This window comes from Pyxicephalus adspersus, chromosome 1, assembly GCF_032062135.1.
Source record: "Pyxicephalus adspersus chromosome 1, UCB_Pads_2.0, whole genome shotgun sequence".
NCBI classification, from domain to species: Eukaryota; Metazoa; Chordata; class Amphibia; order Anura; family Pyxicephalidae; genus Pyxicephalus; species Pyxicephalus adspersus.
Window position 1 is genome coordinate 103,441,253 of NC_092858.1, and position 21,230 is coordinate 103,462,482.

Genomic DNA, 21,230 nt, shown 5'->3' on the forward strand with positions numbered 1-21,230 from the left:
GGTGACACCAAGACAACGTGCCTGAGGGGAGGGCCGAATAACAGTGTTGTTAACGGTTAGATATATGTCAGGGGGGGATTTGGAATTTGAGGGGGGGATGATGATGAGTTCTGTTTTATCCAGGTTGAGTTTCAGGAATCGGTCAGACATCCATGATGAGATGGCTGACAGGCAGCATGAGACCTTATCCAGGACTGCATGCTGCATTTGAATGGGTATAACGCACAAGCTAAACAGCATGTCTTACGGCATTATCATTTTCCCTTCCAGTAAACACCTTACCATTTATAAAAAAAAACCAAAAGAAAATCATCAATCAAGCTTCTCTGGGTGACTGGCTATTATTGCAGCAGAAGTGATGGTGGAGATAAAAGGATATATGAAATTAGTCTGGTATTTGTAATTCATATTATGTACGTTCTTCTTAAGGATTTAACAATATATACTTTTATTTATTAAATATTTCATTAAATTGTAAACTCCTCTGAGACACAAAAGCATGACTATTGGACCCTGTTAAGTCAAAGCTTTATAAATGCATAAATAAATAAAACTTGAAGATACAGTTTACAAAAAGACACAATTATGTTTATTCGGTCTTTCTCAATTACACAGCCCAATTTTTCAATCACGATATAGCAGAAGCATACTCCCCCCCCCCCCCCCCCCCCCCATAGAGATCTGCTCTATGTTCTCAGCTATGCATGACAAAAAAACGACATGATCATGTGAAACTAGTATCATTACTTTCTAGATATTGCCACAAGATACAATTATTTTTAAAAGCAAAGATAATTCGAAATGCAATTTACTATTTGAAACAGCTCATATCAATGAAAGTTTTCAATTCAAGATTTATAAAGCACCACAACACTGTTATGACAAATTAATAAATAAACAATTAATAAAAATAAAACAATCAGGAATTCAGAAAAAACAATGAGGCCACAAATCTTCTCAGAAGGTGTTCAGTAGCAGTTCAACAGCATGGCAAAACTTTTCTAACGCAAGCTTGAACATTACATTTTCATATGTATAATTGGGGAAATTAAATCTTCATTTAGTGCTTCATTAGTAGTTAGAACTTTTGTCCTAGTTATGCCAGAAAATGGTTTTCATGAATTCATAAACATCCAGTCCTTTTAACTAATTAAGAGTACAAAAGTCTTGTCTGGAACTCTATCAGTTGAACCAGAGTCCATTATTCTGAAATTAGTTCATGCTGATCAAGCAGCATTCATTAAAGAGGAGTTCACATAACACTTACGGATTCTGCAATGTGCTGCACAACCCAAAAAAGTTTAAAGTTGGATTCATTACTCTTCAGACACAAGGGAATTTAAAACATAATCTGTGGAGGATTTATTTTCTTCATAAACAGCAACTGACTGAAAGTTCTAATTAGGAAAGGACATATATAAATACATAAATATATATATATATATATATATATATATATATATATATACACACACACATACATATACACACACACACATATACACACACACATATATATATATATATATATATATATATATATATATATATATATACATATACATACACACACACACTTTCTGAATAGCTTACAGTAAGTACTGCATGCTTAACTGAAAAATTGGTGATTTGCAAAACCATGTTTCCACTGAGGTATTGCTATTGCATTTTGTTGTTAAATGTTATCAATCATTCATGAAACCTATATATAATATATAAATGTTTATACTAGTCTTTTATTTTTTAAATTATGACCAGTAACCAAATATTCCACAAGAAAGAAGTATACATCTTAAAGCTACACATTTTCACTCTTGCAGCCTCTTAGAGCAGACATGCCAGCTTTACAGACAGGCCTGGGGGAGCTACAAGGAATATTTTATATACAGCAGTAATTTCACTGCTAGACTACCTCCTGAGCGGTTTATTAGCATTACCACTCCATCTGATGCAAGAAGCTGCTCCCTCTGCCATATAAGTTAGTGTGTATATGTACACAATTTATGGGTGCATTACTGGATGCCATAGTTTTTTATATGGTAGGTTTCTAAGTTTGAGTAAATACAATTATATCTTGGTACAAATATAGATTCAATCTACTGTTAAAGTCATTTGTCTAGTCATAAGCACTACAAATAAGATGGAAATAAAGTCACCACTACCAAATTTTACTTAACTGGGAAATGTTGCATGCAAATAAAAGCCTTCTTTCTCCTACAATAAATAAACCTGAAAAGATAAACATGTAAAAATAACTTAAATCTCACATCTTGCAATACCAGTTTCGAATAGAGCAACCAGGTAAGAAATATAACAGCAAGTTAATTGAAAGAGCTTACGGGGGCGAAGCCATTAAAATCTAATGATTCTATTTTTGATACATGCAGAACGTTTTGTTACTGTATTATAAGTGTACCTAATACATTACTGTTTAATCAAAATTACACCAGAGCTACACATTAAATAGACGTTAAAAAATTGATTTTAAAAATCAACCATGAACTCTGCATATATCACACAGACACTGTATTTGTGTTTCATGCATATCCAACCAATCTGCACCTCTGGACACCTTCTGATGTCTCCGACTCCCCGATATCCTCAGAATGTCCTCTGCAGAGCCTGATGCGGATATCCCACTAGCAGGCATTTGTATCTCAAAATGTTTTCCAGAAATACATATGGTTTACTCACACAAAAAAGAAATCTATATTATATAATAAAGATGCTATTTTAAAAGGAGTAACATTTTTCCAATATACAGGGAGAGAAAAAAAACTGAAGGAGAAAGTCAGACCTCAAACTAAGAGTACGATACACACATATGAACTTCTTCAAGTCTATCTGTTGCTCTCAGCAGTGAGCAGTTTCAGCACATAACAGAGCATGACATTGCTAGAAAGTTGAGCAGCACATGAGGTCCAGCCTAAATGATGACCCCGATAATAATAAAACATCTAAATACTTATGCTAAATGTCTGTTCATTTCTTAGATCAGTCACTTTTACAGTGAGCCTGGGCTTTGCACACAAAGGACAAAGAAACAGGTTTGTTTTTTTTTTCAAACCTCTCCAATAGAAAGTACTTATGAAAGGGAGAGGTCTGACCAAGGAGTTAGCAGAACAGGCAGCAAACTTAGGTGCTCTAGCAAGGGCAGGACATGTGAAAAAAGCAGAACCTGTAAACTTTGATGCTGAAGTAATTCACAGCTAATGGAGGGTGGGCACTAGTTAACTTTTTTGCCTTGGTTGCTAAAGACCTTGTCCTATTAATGCCAGGGGACAAGCCCTGTAATGTTATTTTTTCCTAGTGTAAAAGACTTTACCCATGTAAAAGTGCTGGTGTCTGATGACTGGCTGAATACAAAGTTATTTGAATTTCCCGCCCTGCCTCCCGCACCGACGTCACCGGGAAACCCCGGACATCGTCACCGGGAGAAGACAGAAGAGGACAGACGTGTCCGGAGGAGCTGCGGGGACCGGGTAAGTATATTCTTTCAATTGTAATCCGATTGTGATACAATGTATGACAATCGGATTGCAATATAATGTTTGTTTACCCACCTGAGAAAAGGTTGGGTTTAACACTTTTTGCAAGTGTTTTTACCCCGAACCAAGGTCGGGTTTAATGGCCGGGTGGTTAAATATGTTTTCACACACAATTCACAAAACTTTTAGCCAAGATTCACAGAATATTATAATTAGATTTACCTTGGAAAAAATGTGTGAAACCATTTATAAGTGGACGCTTTATTGTCTCTGTTGTATATGTTCCATTCAAGTCCATAAAAGTGGCAGAAAAGGCTGGAAGCTTCAAAGGAGGCCACCATCATCAGGGAAGTGTGATTTTTTAATTTTTGTATCTAATTTTTTTTATTTTGCTTGATGAAAAACCTTTTTGTTCATATTGGAATATTTAGTACTTATAATATTGTCTTTTCTTACCAAAACAAGTACAAGCACTTCTGTGCAGCGTTTCTGTTTGTCTGTTCTGCAAATCTTCAGTAACACGTGAGGTCATGACATGAAGCAAAATGATTACTCACCAAAAGACGATGTTATAACTGTGCAAGTGTACAGCCAGCACCCAAGAACAACTGTTACAACAAAGACCAAAGGCTCCTATTCCCCTTAAAAAAAAATCTCAACAGGTGTATTGATCCTTGTTACTAAACAAAGTCTGCATAACTGGAATTGTGCAACTCCTCCAGAAAAAGGCTCAGTTCAGCACCCTCCAAATGTTTTTTTCCCCAACTGCTAATTATTTATGTATATACATCAGTAGATAGAAATGCAATTTTTTGCAAGTTTGATGTAGTTTTCTTCTCTTCTATGATGACCGCTGGATGCTGATGTGTGGTGGGCCACCAGTCCTCTTGAAACTATGGGCATCTTTACAATCGCTAATACACCCCTACTGGTGTAACTATTACTAATAAAATGGTTATAAAAGCACAACAATTATCTAATGATCTAAGAATAGGTGACTAAAAAAAATTAAAGCTGAGACAGCACATGATCTAGCATTTACAGGAGAAGGTTAACAATGACAGGCTATGCATGTGTCTAATGACAAGTTTCATTTAAATCACCTAGTACAGTAATTTGTAGTACAATTACCACTCATTATACACTGGGTTATATCAAACAACATTGGAATATACAAAAACTTTGTAAAGGTATTTGTTTGTGAAAGCCAATAGTATAGCAACTAAGAAAAAAATTTTTTTTTGCAAACTAGGTCATTGGGCTATAAGACATCAGGTAAGACTGGTGAAAATAAACAATAAACATTCTAAAAATACAGGTTTGCAAATCAAAAAAGACATGGAATGAATCCTTCCATTGAGATTTTACTTGATACAGCGGACATTTACATTTTATTGACTGAGCTGTTACTTGATAGACCTCATTGTGGGAACCTAATCAGGATATTTGCAGCAGTAGGTGCACTTTAGTCTCCCAACACAGGAATTTCCATCTATTCTGACACCATTACTGATCTCAGGTCTGAGCTATCAACAGCTTGTTCTGACTCATTCACAGATAACAATTGTGAGTTGGATGCTGGGCAAGAAATGTTTTACTGTGGCAATTCCAGCCTCCCAATGTCTATTGTTTTGCTTCCTTATCTGGCTTCTTTATAAAAAAAATCACTACAAACCAAGAAGGTCACTCTTCTGTTATATTCAAACCATGTCAGATATTTCACACCTTTCAAACTCTATAATTATTTTTTTTTAATTTGGAAAAAGATTCCTCCCAAAAAGATTGTGTGTGAGATTTCACACACACACATATATATATATACACACATATATATATATACATTTTTTTAAAGCTTAAGTTCATCTGCTTCTGCTAATGTCAGTGTGCAGGGGTTAATTCAGATGAAAGGTAAATGAACCCCTGGCAACAGAATCACAACCCAAACAACCACTAGACTTCCTTTGCTCTATTAATACATGACTTTTTTTATGTATCACTACTAATTGGGGCTGAGGGTTATAACACATACACGCACACTAACCCAGAATTAAAGTGTGCATCCTTACAAACAAATCATTTAGATGAGGACTAGATTTACATTTTTATGGCCATCTTTATTTGGATAAATACCTGCAGTTAAATCATACAGGATAATTCAAATATCATTAAGAAAGTTATATCTAGACTTTAAACAAAAGGTCATTTGAAGTAATTTTATCCTGGATGTGGTTGTCTTTTCATAATTTCTACATGTTGAATTTCACATGTACCTGAGGGAAGCACTGGCAGACAGCTCAAGCGTTAGCACACACTATGTAACACAATCATCAAACATCTGTTGTTAAGAATAGCACCCACTGACTGCAGACTGACTTTTGGTGCTGTGCATTGCTGGTGGCTACACATATCTATTACATTATTAAGGTAACTTTCATGGAACATGACAGTATCCAATGTCACCAAGTGGCAACAATCATCAAATAAACTGCAAGGCTTTGTGCAAATTAATACAGAGAACCCTGACAACTGTAGGAAACTCCTAAACAGGAAAAAAAAACTTGGGAGGTAGTTGTGGCTATTATCGTTCGTTCAGACCGCTTGATTGAAAGTTAGGACTAATTTAGGTCCCTTCAATACAGGCCACTTAAAATTCACAACAAATTTCAGTCTTTTAATTTCTACTCAGAAGTAAAATATCCATAGAAAATGTCTGAGCCTTGAGTCTCTCCTGGGTGGACTGATCCTTTAAAATATCTGTACACCCTTTCCAACAATCAAGGTTTTCTCCAAGAAAAATGTCACATAACTACGGTACATCTAAACACTGTAAGTATATTCTTGCAGAGACAACCATTAGTTTCACATCTAATGAGTGTGTCCTATTGTGAAGTTGTTATATTTTCAGTGGGGAAAAGATTCTTCTACAGCAACTGCGATCCCATCAATTGTCAGTTGCAGGAAAACAAAAAGTAATGCCAGATGGGATATTTTGGATCTGCACCTTTTTTTGTGAACTTCTATTTCCTGAACATTTGTTTTACAATGCATCTTTTTAGATCTGCCAACACACCATCAGATGAGCATAGTGACAGGTCACATGTTACAAGGCACTATAAGCAAAATCTTTTTTTTAAAGTTTATTGACTGTTTATTTGTAATACTGTGCTGTGTATGTACTAAAGAGAATCTCAGCACTTTAGTCAAAAAAGGGGGCGAATAGTAAATTTACAATGTAACAGAATTGCAATGCCACTCTCTATATAAAGATATTTAACAAAATAAGCTAAATTGTTGGATGCAGCACTAAAAGATCCTATGTGACCTTGTCCCAGAATAGTAAATAAGCATGATAATACACTATGTAGTAGATTGGTAATACATATCTCACTTACCAATTCAGAATCTAGCTACAACAAATTTCTCTTTCACAGCAATTTAGGTGCAACCTTTTCAGTCAACATTGCCATATTATCCACATTCTACACAAAGATAGAGCGACATTGAGAAAAATGCTTTAATATATAGTAAACAAGCAATAACATACTCCAAAATACAGAAATATAAGCTAAGAAAAAAAAAAACAGATATTCCACATATAAAATACAATTAAAGCTACATCCTTGCTCATTCCTAATACACAATGTAACAAACTGACACATAAAACAATATTTGATCTGGTATATTAGGGCCCTTTAGACCAATTTACCAGTTCACTAAAGATTTTCTCTATTCCCTCCTCTGGTCATAAAAGGATTCATTTCTAAAAAATTTAAATGACGAAGAATATGGGCACTCTCTTCAGTATTATTCCTAATGTCAACATCTGTGAGCACAAACACTGTCAGCTTCTATAAACTAAATGGGTCAGGGTCTATTCACATATGGGAAAGCAAATACCAAATGAGCTAAATTAAACTCAGTCCCTGCTGTACCCCATTTTAACAATTTCACTTTTACTGTCTTGTTACAGTAAGTGCACATAAATGTGCACTGCACATCTGTAGGCACCAGAGTTTGACCAGACTGAACAGAGTACCCTGGTGCGGTCAGACATACCACTCTATTTGAGGACAAGATTACATGAAGACACTTTAGTAGTACTGTGGCTGTTGCTCATCTATGCCAGCACAGAATACTGGAGGGGTAGCAGAGACAGAATTACATTTGTAATTAGATATAGATTGTTGTATTTTAGGACATTTCATACTGAAATCAGGTAAAAAAAAGTTATAACATGCGGTAGTACAGGACTAGATGGTTAACAAAGGAGTAAGACTTTTGGGCTTCCGCACATAGAAATGTATCGCAAATCTTTAGGACTTCATTGAATCAGACATTTTCCCCCAGTTCATGTCTACTCAATAATGCATGACTAAAAGAGGGAGTCAGGTCACACACAAAAGAAAAACAAATTTTGCCCAATTTGGCCCAAACAGATAAAATGGCTCTATCTAAAAATGATCTCACAAAGAAATGCCTGTAGTTTTTTTTAAACTCCAGAAAAAAATATGTGAAGCCTGACTTAAATGATTGCAACACAGATGTTTTCCCCACTTCCATACATGATAAATCCAGCATCCAGGTTATGTTACAAAATTGTTGTGCTGAGGAGCCCCGTAGTGTTTAAGTGAATTTTTCCAGGCTTTCTCTATGCACTACTGTACATAAAAGAGTTTTAAAACCTTCTCTCTAGTACTGAGGTTTTTGTCTATGTGTTTAGTAGTTTGGTTAAGAAAACCCATTTGCTGGTGGTTGGACTACAGGGGGTTTCCAATGGTGTGGGATGGAAATGTTTAGATCAGGGACAGAAATGCGAAGAAGGCCTTTTTTAGCTTTCAAGGCTAGGCCAGAAGCATTGTAAAGGCTATCTCGGGGGAGGGTGAAATACCCACCTATGGTTCTTTACTATATATTTATAAATAAATAAATATATATATATATATATATATATATATATATATATATATATGAGAGATTTCTGCTCTTAAATGTATTTTGTTGTGCATTTAGTGGTTCGTCTGCAGTTCAGCTTTAAATGGGTTAATTCGGAGAGCCTTTATTGAAAAAAGGGAAATGTGCTGCAGTATATTTCCAGTTTTAGATCTTGAGCACAAATGTGCATTGTTTCAGAAGGAAGCAAGACGTCTTTGTTAGTAAATAAATGCACAGATCAATACTTAAGAATGCATTTATGACATGAAGATTTTGTGTGGAGGGATAACCTCCCTGCTCCTGCTCTTCCATAACTTCTCTCTTTCCTTTTGATTTCTCCTCCTACACTATTGCACTTAACTTCCTTGTCTTCTTTATTACACAAATCCTATGCTGCGGTGGATACCGGATCAAACAATCCCTCCCAACATATCTCACACCATCACATTCATCTTCACTCCCACCGCACTCTGAACGTTTAGCAAGCTTTATTATACATTTATTTAAATTAGTTGATTGCCTTACTTGATACAATTATTACAGAGAATATGATGTTCTTGTCTTACTAAACTTTCTGTGCTTCCACTATGATGTCCTCCAATGACATTCTGTTGCCATTCACACATGAGATGTTTATCTGGAGTAAAATTTACCTTGCTTACGCCAACAAAATTTGTTCCATTTATATGATATGGTGCCCAAAGTCTACTGAAAAACCAACATATCTTGACATTTCATTCACTGGCTTCTTGTGATGCTCTCCATATTCCCACTGTAATGTGTAGAGATCAGCAGGAGAAACCGTGAATGGGAGGAACTACTGAAAAAAGAACAGTCTCCAGGACTGCCATCCTGATTATACCTAAACCATTATAAATACCTCGGGATGATTTACTAAAACAATAAAGGCTGTTGACTTTGCTAAAAGAATGTTAACTTTCCAACATATATGTTCACAATGAATTTTAGTAAATTAGGTTAAACGGGGATGCAAAATCATGTTTAAACACCCTGCATCACACTGCATACACATTTCTCTCCCGACTGGGATTTAAAATGATTTGCCACATGAAAACCAGAAATATAAAAACAAACCATCATAAATGTATTACTCTGGCTTCACAAAGTAGCCAAATTCCCTTGACTTTTCTCATTGTTGCAGTCTGAGGCTACAATTGTTTAAATTATTTTTTTTTTTTCATTATTCTACACTCAGCACCCTATAATGACAAGGCCAAAACATAATCTTAGACATTTTAGTAAATAGAAAAAAAAACATCTAATTTACATAGGTATTCAGATCTTTTAGGCTTAGTCTACACGAACATTTTCTCCAGCGTTTATCCTGAAGCTTTAAAAGCCCATGTTTGAAACCCCCATGCATTCCAATAGGCTAATCTACACCAGGACAATTCCTTGAGGCATGTTTTTGGGCGTTATAGATAACACTCCTTGCAAAGTTTTAAAAATTAAAATGCAGTGTTAAAGCAGGTAAATGAGTATATTGATTTGAATGGGGGCGTTTTCCCATGTTTATAAATGCCTGAAAACATAATTGTGGTAAAAACGCTGCAAAACGCTGGGGAAACACTCCGTGTAGACCCAGCCTTACTTACTTAATAAGTATTTAGTTGAGGCACCTTTGTAAGAAATGTAAGCCTGGAATCATTTTGGGTATGATGCAAGAAGCTTTGCACATCTAGATGGGGGAATTCACTTTCAAACTCAGCAAGGATGGTTGGGGATCATCAGTGGACAGACATTTAAAAGTATTTTAGATAACTGTAGCATCAGTACACATATACATATACACATTGTTTTCATTGTCAGGGCCAAACTGCCCTTAGGATTATTCTGTCACAAAGCAACTTATATAAAATGCATCAGTATTTTCAGCTATACTACCCCCATGGTTAGTACCTACCTCAGAAATGGTAAAGTGGTAACTTTTATCCAGGACTTCTCGTATTGTACATTGTGACAAATTAATTTCAAATCTGCTCTATTTACAATGTAGTTAAACAATTAACGTAGGAATACATTGAAAACAGCAATATAAACAATCAGTTGCTAGGAATCCTGTACACAAATGCATTGTTCACCATTACAACCTAAGTTGTAGACAGCACGGTCAATGAATAACTACAAACAAAATCTGTGTAAATGATTAACCAAGTCAAGATGATTGCAAAAACCTGGGCATCTGCACATATACTATTTGTAACCAATCCTGAATATAACAGTCCATATAATGGACATTTCCAGAAAGATTCAGACTTTTGTGGTATATTACCACACACATTACAGTACATTCTGCTACACTGTGGGTAAACTGCAATGGATCTATTAAAGGATCTGTACTAGGTGAAGATGGCAGCTTAGTTTATGTTTTTGGGTTTATTTTTGCACAAGGGATGTCACCTGTCCCTCTTGTAATTAAGGATTTGCCTGGTCACCATTTTTATTTAGAAAGTTTAGGTCCAATTTAGGCATTCATTTTATTGTGTGTTACTGAAACACCAATATGTCAATCTGTCTCTCATGTTTTAAAAGCCGGCGTAAGCAATACAAACAGATGAATTTCATCAACAAATACAAATCATGGGCTTTTTGCTCAAAGTGGCAATGTGTTTTGAACTGTAAATTGTTTCAGCCAGCCTACAAATGTATTTCTATATGCTACAAGTAAAATCAACATGAAGCACAATAAAGGTATGTGTTAGGCAGGCACTGAAGAGCCTATTACCAAATGGTAATGTGCAGCACATGCGTTGGTGTAATACAGTGTCCTTCATTGCACTTTACTGACATGCATTGCTGTGTACCACAGTGCACTCCCATGCATTGTGATATGCCGCCTAAAAAAAAGAAGTCTGCTTGAAGAAATCTGACTTACGCATAGCTGTCTATATGATCTTGCAGAATAAATCTGGCTACCTGATACTAAATATTTAAAAGGACAATTAAGGTTTAAAACCATAGTAATCCCTGACAGTATCTGACAATGTTCTATTTATCATTATTGGAGTCAAAGCATAGGCTTTCTTTACGTCTAAAACTGTAGTCAAGTTTCCTAATCCATAAAGCTTCATGTAACAAAAGTCCTTCCCTCTGTGCACCCCCCCCCCCCCCCCCCCCCACCAGTTGTTTTGGCAGAAGCTATCTATTACCTGAATGTTTAGTGGTCTTCCTGTATGTTCCATGCAGGAAAGCAAATTGCTATATGTGATAAATCTGAAAACATTTCAAAATATGGCCCCTAAAATAATTAAATGATATTAAACATTGTCATTCAAATTAAAAAAAAATTCTTGCATTTTTAGGTCTCCCAAAGGTAGTGTAAGTATTGCTTTTTAATTTGATCCAAAACACTTTTTTTCTGTTTGAAAATCACTTTTCTGAGTCCATAATAATATTGTTTAAACTTTTGTTGAGGGAGAGCTTATTGTGAACATCAGGCAATCATTAGCTGAAAATAGGCATCCCTGTACAGCTCCTATATTACCCATACATACTTTTCCGGGAATTAGCAAATTTCAAATGTGAGCTATGAAGCCCTACTGAAGTTATACACATTTGTTTTTTATCTGTTCAAGGGGATGGGGGGGCATTAGAAAGCAGCACCCAGCTGTGCTACCTCTGCCAGGACAGATTGATGAACAACACCAAGATGAGCACAACCGTTCATCACAAATGACAATGATCTGATGTGTGTGCACTGTGTATCCATTTCTTCAATTTCAATTGGAATTTGAAATTATTTTTCATAAGCGTGGCTTCATTTGGAGCTCCAAGGGGACCTGGTAAACATTTTCTATTATTCCTGTTAAAGGGGTATTATGGATGGAAGTTCATAGCTATAAGTTATTAACTGATTCATTTTTGAGTGTACAAATTAGGTTTAAAGTAGAATTTAACCTTTTTTTTTGCCATAATGTGAAATCTCAGCACTCTTGTTCAATGCCAGCACTTTTTATCTTGGTTTTCTTACAGGTTCAGTGTCTTCAGCCACTTGATTGGCCAGGCCCTGATGATAACCCCCCCACCTCACATGTTGAGACAACACAGAATTGTGGCAAGACTGAACACTAAGTTTCACATACACATTATGTGTATTAAGCTGTCTATTTAAAAGGCAGTGAATCTGACATTCACTAAAAGATGACATGGTGGAGAATCTTCCAGGCCCATGTTCTTCAGTGGCAGTAATTGATCAATGGCAAGAGAATTGAGTTTATTTATAAATAAAGCAGATTCACTGCTTTATAAATAAACTCCTAACAATACACTGACACAAAATTGGCATTAATTGGCAGGAAAAACATCTATGGTAGCAGAGACATGTACTGAGTCTTCTGTGATAAATAAATAAAACCTACCTGTCACCTCTTAAAAAGAAGTTTAATTCCACCTTAGTATTACTTGAAAACTTGGAGTTCACTTTAATGTTCACAATTTTGTAAATTTGTGTGTTTGTCTCACACAAAAATGCAGATATGGCAGCCAACCAGAGCAGCTTGGTGGAAATAGGAGAACCCTTTTCTGGGGGATAATAAGCACATATTTTTGGCATCTATTTACTTTTTTTCAAATGGAAGAAGTGAAGTACACTGTGAATCGAAGGTCATTTTCTGCTTGCAGGTTTGTTTTAGGATGGCATTTTAGGCGCACGGGGCTCATTCTAACTTTCCAGAAACATTTTCAAATGAAATCAGAGAACATGAAGCAAAGCACACGTCCATGTTAAACATTATGAGGTTCATCAGATATAGGTTTTGAACGCCCCCATTTTTGTGATGGAGTAAAGCAAGTATTCCCAACCAACTCCTAAAGTTTAAGCTGCAAGACCACCTAGAACTCCAAAGCTTTCATCAATGTACAAAATGTAACATCATTAATGATTGCTGTATATGCAGTATTACCTAGACAGCATTAACATTTTGCTGATTAGATTGTAGCTCTTTGGGGCAGGGACCTCTCCTCTCCTCCTGTATCACTGTATTAGTCTGTCATTTGCAACCCCTATTTATTGTACAGCAATGCGTAATATGTTGGCGCTATATAAATCCTGTTTGATAATAATCAACATAATAATTATAATAATTTTACTAGTTTGCTAGAATTATTCTTTAACTTTCCCTTTTCACTGAGAATTTATGTAACCTGCCATTTCTGACCTGGTTCTGTAATATGCAGCTTGGTTGGTGTTCTGATCTTCTGCCTACAATACCCTCTGAACTGACCCTGGATGAGTATACAGTTCAGGTGTTAAGACAATTACAACTCACACAACTTGTCATACAGTTACCTGCATGCTTGTTTCCTGTGTGAGACTGAAACTACTGAAACCAAGAGATCTGAATTACATCCAGGCATTTAGTGTTCTTTAAAATGAGTTCAGCCATGGCAGCTTCCATCATCTGCCAGTGGTAGGTCTGATTTAAAGTAGAACTCCATGCAGACAGCTTAATACATAGCTGGAAGATGCAGACTAATTTGCCTACCAAACAAAAGCAGTTTTATTAAGCAAAAACCGATTTTTAGAAATCCCCCCTTTGGGACACCCAGGACATGACTATAATATGATGATCTGGTTGCTAATCTAACAATAAATTGGCAATGAAATAATGCCAATGGACTGTCCACCATGCAGGTTAAGGATGGAGAGGTGACACCGTAGGCTGCAAAGGTGATCCAAGAAAATAGCTTGTCACTTTCCCTTTAGATGTATGGACCTTGTGACAAGGTGGGCAGAAAAAAAAATAGTTTATGGGGACCTGGACTCTAACCAGACAATTTACTAAAGCACCGTGCATCAATAAACCACTGCATAGTTTTCATAAAATTTCTGATCACACCGATTTTCAACCGTTTATGAATGTCATTGCTGACGATTTTCATTAAATCAATGATTAGCATTTGGTCTGGAGTCCTCCGACTATTCTGCCGCAGGAAAGGTGAACTGCTTAGCTGTCTATGATTTATATAATCTGTAATTGTATATTCTTATGAAATCAACTGAACTGACTTTGCCAAGTCCCCCATTACAAAACACAAACCATAAAAATCAATGCACACAGGGAATCTTATAGCACTTTTACCAATCAAAAAGATTTTTTGTGAATCGGAACTGAAAAATGGGAGATAATGAGAGTGAACCAAATTTGGTAGGGAAAGTGATCCAACGTGTGACTATGGCTATATCCCATTACAGATGGAAATCCACATCCTGTCATTGGATCTTCCCCTCCAACAATGGGGAGCTTCTTTCAAAGCGTGCAGCCACACAAATCCCTTCCATGCATTTAATGATCCCGGTGACCAAAATAAAAATAGGAAACCTTGACAATCCATTTGCACGCACAGGTGGTAACCAACGTGGAGGCGAAGGGTAATCCCTATTGTGGCACACTGTCACGATCCAGGGTGACTCCAACACAAGTTAGCCACCTCCTGCTGCCTTCCAATGACATCAGCAGCAAGTATGGTCTCTCAGGTCACACAGTACAAGGTGGCCGGTCCCTGGCACTGACAGAATAACAAATCCCATGGAGAGGAGAATGTGCAAGGCCCATCTAAAAGTGCCTAGAGGATCAGCCCATACCCATCACAGACAATTGACTGCACAGAGGGAGGGGGTGTAAGAAGGGGCAATTGTACACAACTGGCAAAGTTTAAAGGCGAGCTTTCAATAGAAGATGAGAAGGGTGCTGCTGCCATGGCAATGAAAGGGTTGGTGCTTCCCTCTCCCCATCTGCACACACACAAAGTCATCATCCAGGCTGCAGTAGTGACTGTTTGCAAAGGAATGTTAAAGTGGGCTTATACACACGAGTGCTGCGCCTCCTGCACCGGCAGCCATACACAACACAAGCAACAACTAACGGTTCTCACACACACACACACACAGCCGTCCCCGGGCACAGAGCTGACACAGGGTGGGGTTAGCACCGCAAGCTATGGACAGCATGACTATGCACTGAGAAAGTTATGGAAGACATGGCAGGCACCACAGACTGCTGAACCCCTTTATACAGCAACCCCGCCCCCTCCCCCGAAACTAAACTCACCGTACAGCCTGCAGAGGAGCAGCCAAGCCAGGGGACAGCCAAATCCTCCGAGTCTTCGGCATGCCATGACTGTGTGGGGAGCTCTCCTCACAACTCTCTGCCCTCCTTCCACCCTTCTTCCCCCGAACGCAGCTGCTGTAATAGAACACAACACAGCTCCCAGTTTCTGCCTCACAATGCTTGGAGCATGGAGGGGGGGCTGGGACGAGGCGCACAACCCGAGCCGACTGGGAGGGGCCAGCCTAGACAGATCTCAGAGGTCACCCGAGAGCTGCTGGGCACCCCACTAAACACCATGTGTGACCCCCTGACCCGCCACACCAACTGCACACAACTGAGCGCTACAAATGAGATGCGGGAGCCTAGTGTGAGCTGCAAGGAGGCCTCCCCGGCACCCCTGTAGACGTGCATGCTCCTCCCTACCCACCATTGGGTGGTGCAAAGTTCAGTCACAATGCCTAGCCACGGTTCTCTGCCTTCTAGACCTTCACAATAAGATTGCCTAGCCCCAGCATTCCCCCAAACAAAAGATTCACACAAAATTCGCTTCTGTCACGGGGGCAAAGTGCCTACCTGTGAAACTTGTGCTGGGGTTGTACAGTTGTCATGTCAATATCTTGAACATATACGGTGAGACATGGACATGAGTCTGCTACAGAGGGGATTCTTCATCATTTAAACCTAGAAAATTGTAAACCAAGATGTGAATGTTTACCAAATCACCCCAAAGTCATATAAATAAAGCAGAAGTTATCTGCAAGAACAAAACGTCTGGCCCCGGGAGCTGTTTTCCATGATTATTATTTACATAGCACCAACATATTACACAGCGCTGTACAGAGCCTAGCTATGTCACTAAGGGTCCCTCAGAGGGGCTCGCAATCTAATGTACCTGGCCGATAATCTTTAACGAAAAAAGTGCATAACGGCGCTGACAAACAAGGAAAGTTGCTGGAAACTAATGACCGTCTTGGCGGATCTGATTGGGCGACGATCGCTCGCAATCTATTGTGTGTACGGTCGTTCAGTGATTGTGGATGGTTCTGCAGTACACTTTCTCTAGTCTCTATTTCAAAAGAATCGTGCACAATAATTGTCGGTCGTCAATCGTTCGTTTTCCAACGACAATTATCGCACGTGTGTACGTAGACTAAGGCCAATGTTAGGGGAACAATTCTCCTAGCATTAGGTTTTTGGGATGCAGGAAGAAACTGGAATACCCAGGGGAAACCCACACAAATTGGTGAACATACAAACTTCATAATAGGTATGCACTTGGCTGCCAGACCCATCCAGCACTAAGGTGTCAGTGCCCCCCATGACCACCTCCATTTTTACCCAGACTTCTTTCAGGTCTTCATCCACGTCCATTGGCCTGGTTGGAATTATGTCACTGCTACACAAACACATCAGATTTCACAGAACCATGTCATCAATGAACAATGAATTTCTCAAGTGCGGTTCAGTGTATTATATGGTACACACACACCCTGACAGCCTGTAAGTATTATCTTTCATGGAAGACATGGCAGCCTGTAAACTTCATTTATGAAGCATCATGGTGGGTGCATTAGGGGTACATGAGAACCATTGAAGAATGTTGTCAGAACTTGGGGTATGCTACTACTGACTTCCCACACTCACAGTCCTACATATCCCTTCTGCCTTAAACCACATAACCAGCATTTCTCAACCCTTTTAGGTCTTTAGGTCTTGGTAAAATAAGTTCATTAGGAAATGCCCCTCATATTGATGATCAGTGTGAATAATGTTTCTCTTACCATGGTGGTACAAATTCAATCCATAAATTCAGACAAAATGATCACTGGGGTCATGCTTGTGGTCCTACCCAGCGTTAGTGGACTATGTAGGCACTATCAGATGGGAAGACAGTGAACCAAAGTTTAAGGAACTGGAAATCTCTTGAGGAACCTGGTTTAGAATGTCTGCTGAATGAAGATGTAGAGCTTTCATCACTTCCTCACATAGCACATGTGCTAACAATTCTCAAAGAACTACTGATCTAGCACTTGGACACAAAGTCAAGTGGTAACCCATCCCAAACACATCCCCAAAACAATCTGGGCTTAATAAGTTTAAGAAACACTATCACTGGCATTTAAGCCCCACACTTAAAATAGCCAGATCTGATTTTCTTTAAAATTTCACACGTGAATGTGATACATCAAATGCAAATCTGAGCAAATACAACAAAAAATTCTGATGAAAATAAATAAATATATACATTTTTTGTTATAAATGTCACATTGGCATTCATTAATAACTTACTTTTTTATTTGACATTATTTACTTAAATTTTGCAGTAAGTTAGTATTATGAATTAAATATATGTAAATATCTGAAGCTTCTTTGCTGGTTCTGTTTCTCTTTTTAAGGTTTCTATGTGCCTGGTGTTGCCAAGGAGAAATGCTTGTGGGTTGGGGCTGTTGCTGTGCAGAACATCGGTCAGCTGTGTGGATTGGCAAATGAATTCTCATGTGAAAAAAATGTCCCATTCATTGTATAACCTTACCTTTTTATATCTCTGGACTGTTCCCCGCTCACCTTATTATTTATTTGCCATGGTCAAACCTTTTTGGGGTATAGTCACCCATTTTAAGGGTAAACAGTGATTTGCAGTTAACTAATGTCATTCTTTTTAAATGTATTCAGCTTTTTTTCTTCAAGACTAAGGGTTCAATGTATAACAGACAGAGGACATTCCTATCTGTGATCCATGTTGCTTAGCTGAACTATGCACACCGTGGCCAGTCCTGTTCATAAAAGTTGGGTATGGGGTGCAGGCAGCAAAACCCAAAGGAGTTCCTTCTGCTCAGTGAAACTCCGTAATTGGCTGTAGCCATGAGTTACTTTGACAGGCCTCCATTCAGCAGAAAGAACTCTGTGGGGCTCCCAGCTTGTTTTTGAGTGCAGAAACCTCCACTGTTCTGCTAGTCCATACCAGCATAGTCCCAAACCTGGTGCAGCATTTTGCACATTTCTTGGGAATGTTGCTGTGATTAAAAAATGTACAGTGTTTGCTGCTTTATCAATAACTCCCAGCTCTAAGTTTTACAGGCTTTTACTTGTAAAAGATGATTTTAGTGTTAATAAAGTTTTACCATTATAACTAAAGATAATTATACCTAAACCCAAATGGCTGAGCCCATAAGGTTTGCTAGAGTTCTGCTTTAATTTAATATAGTATGGGGTGCTAATGGCATTTAAAATCCCATGTGTGATGCTGCTAAAGCCTGTCCACATCAAATACAATTTTATATTTAAACACATGCAAAGACCATCAGGAGAGACAAGGCATTCTCTAGTGCCATAATCCTTGCTGCTGTCCATCCTTTTGATCTTTGCTGTGGTTTGGTGAATATTGGGCAGGGTCCTCCTCTCCCCCGGTGTCATTATTTGTGTCTGTCTGTCATTTGCAACCCCTATTTAATGTACAGCATTGCATAATATGTTGGCCCTAAATAAATACATGGGCTATCCTATTTGCTCTGCACCACTGCAACTTGGATCTGACACATTATATTTTTAAAATTACTGCAAGTTTACAGTAGAGATTCCCATTCCTATATCACATATTAATAGCTTTTCCTGAGCTACAAGTCTCCACAGATCTGCATGGATTTATTTTTCTGAAACATAATCCTCTAACATGCTTTTGAACAGACTGCTACAATGTAGAAATCTAAAACTAAAGTTGGGGAAATCAGAGTTAAAAGACAAATGGCCCTTTGCTTTGTACATAAACTTAAACAGCTGTTAGAGTGCGAAGCAGAAACGTGCACCACCTAGTGGTCATTAGGGAAGTGCAGGCAGATTACACGTCCGAAGGGATCGTAGGGATGCCTGGATTCACTCGCAGTAGACAAGCTTTCTGTACCCAGCACAGGCACGATCAGAGTCCAAAGTGTGACAGGGTGAATGAGCTAGTTCACTAAAATATGATCTAGCTGTGTATTTTCAGCACATTCCTCAGGAATCAGAAGACTATTCATTACAGTACAACTTCCTTTATTCGTCCTATTATTATTAGTAAGGATGAATATAATTGTTGATGTGCATACAGTGTGCTCCACTCCCATCATTTCCCCAGATCTAAATATTCTGAGAATTACAAAGTTTCCACATTCCTGTTGTATCTGATCCCTGTAGAGTATATCTAAAAACATCTTTTCTTTTATTAGAATGTTAATCTCTGTTTGCATCTCATGGAAGACATATGCCTTCACTTTCCTGTCCCACAGATACACCAAGAGGTTATAGGAAATATTTCCACTATCATTGTTATTATTATTAATAAAAATAATAATAAGAATAAACAGAATTTATATTGTGCCAACATATTATGCAGCGCTGTACATCAAAGAGAGGTTGCAAATGAAAGACAGATACACACAGTGACACAGGAGGAGGGGAGGACCCTGCCCCAAAGAGCTTACAATCTAGGAGGTGGGGGAAGTATGCAGTTAAATTATATTTAAACATTTGTCCCTTTTGGAAATCCTTAAATCCTTAAATAAATTGTTCATGAAATTCAGCTTGCCAATCCTTAAAAAGTTGTCACTTGGCCAGTATTTTATTTGTCTGGCAATGATAATAATGGCTGGAATTTTTTCCCAGAAAATGTGGCAACCTTAGAGAGAGTGGCTGCACATTTTTTGAGACACTTTTTTCTTTATTTGCAGCTAATAATTATGCAAATAGCACATTTCCTTTCCCTGGCTGGCTAAGCTCACTACTTTATATATGGAGGGAACCATGGTTGTTACAAAGACTGGACTTCAAACACGTCTGACTTTGTTTATCTTTTACATAGAGAATTTGGAAATTAGTGGTATAATATAGAAAAATAACATTGTTTTTGCTTTTGTTTTAGCACCTTTTGTTTTAGCACACAGCAGATGAGGAGGACCCTGTATTTCTTGCATTATCAATTACCGGTAGTATTTTTTGTACTTGCCCATAATGTACCTAAGGACTGATGCTGCAATAGATTCTATCGTTGTTATCCTTTAAGGTTTATTTGTTAATATTGCTTCAAAAAAGAAAAAAAATTGTAGTATTTTTACATTTGCAGCTTTTAAATAAACTAATTGGTGTGGGTGAACTTTTTCCATTATTGGCAAGTATGAACAATACCTTTTTATTAGTGCTTCTTCTGCCTAACACTTCTCACTTTTAATAGGTTTAGTTCTACTTTAAATTAAACCCAGCATTTAGGAAATAAAGGCCTTTTTAGGCACTTCCTGTTATAAGGTAGTCTTCAGCTGTGTTGTCACCTTGTCATGATGTGAACTAGAGAGGTCATTTTAACAAACATTATGCAGGTATGATCCACAGTTGTCACTAGCACAAGAAATGGCATGTAGCCATCACTGGAGGTCATACTGACAGACAGTGATTTCAAAGAGCTTGAATGGAATCGGAATAACATAAAAATAGTGCCAGTGGTTTATGTAACCAAAACATATTCACAAATTAAAAGTCATTCTGTGGGTTAAAATCTCCTTTTTATGTTAAGTTTTTGTTGATATGTGTTTTCATTATATTGTGCAGGGTTATCTGTGTTTTATTACAAATTTGGGCGTAATCCAAAGTTACTTTGATAAAGGCACTTCTTTTGTTGAAGGACAAAAACGTACAGCAGTTAGTGTATAGTGTGTGTAAAGCCAAAACTTTGTTTTGTCTTGGATAGTGGGGAATAATTAAAGCAGAACTCCAG

General features: G+C 37.7%; 1 protein-coding gene across 2 annotated transcripts in view; it reads right to left on the minus strand.

Annotated features, from left to right (window-relative positions):
* NECTIN3 (nectin cell adhesion molecule 3) overlaps window positions 1-15,841 on the minus strand; it is a 68,715-nt gene extending 52,874 nt beyond the window's left edge. For both annotated transcript variants that reach the window (XM_072422084.1, XM_072422074.1), the window contains exon 1: window positions 15,491-15,841. In XM_072422084.1, coding sequence (XP_072278185.1) covers window positions 15,491-15,557 — 67 coding nt within the window. In that variant the 5' untranslated portion in view covers window positions 15,558-15,841. The remainder of the gene's footprint in view (window positions 1-15,490) is intronic.
* Between the last annotated feature and the right edge of the window lie 5,389 nt (window positions 15,842-21,230).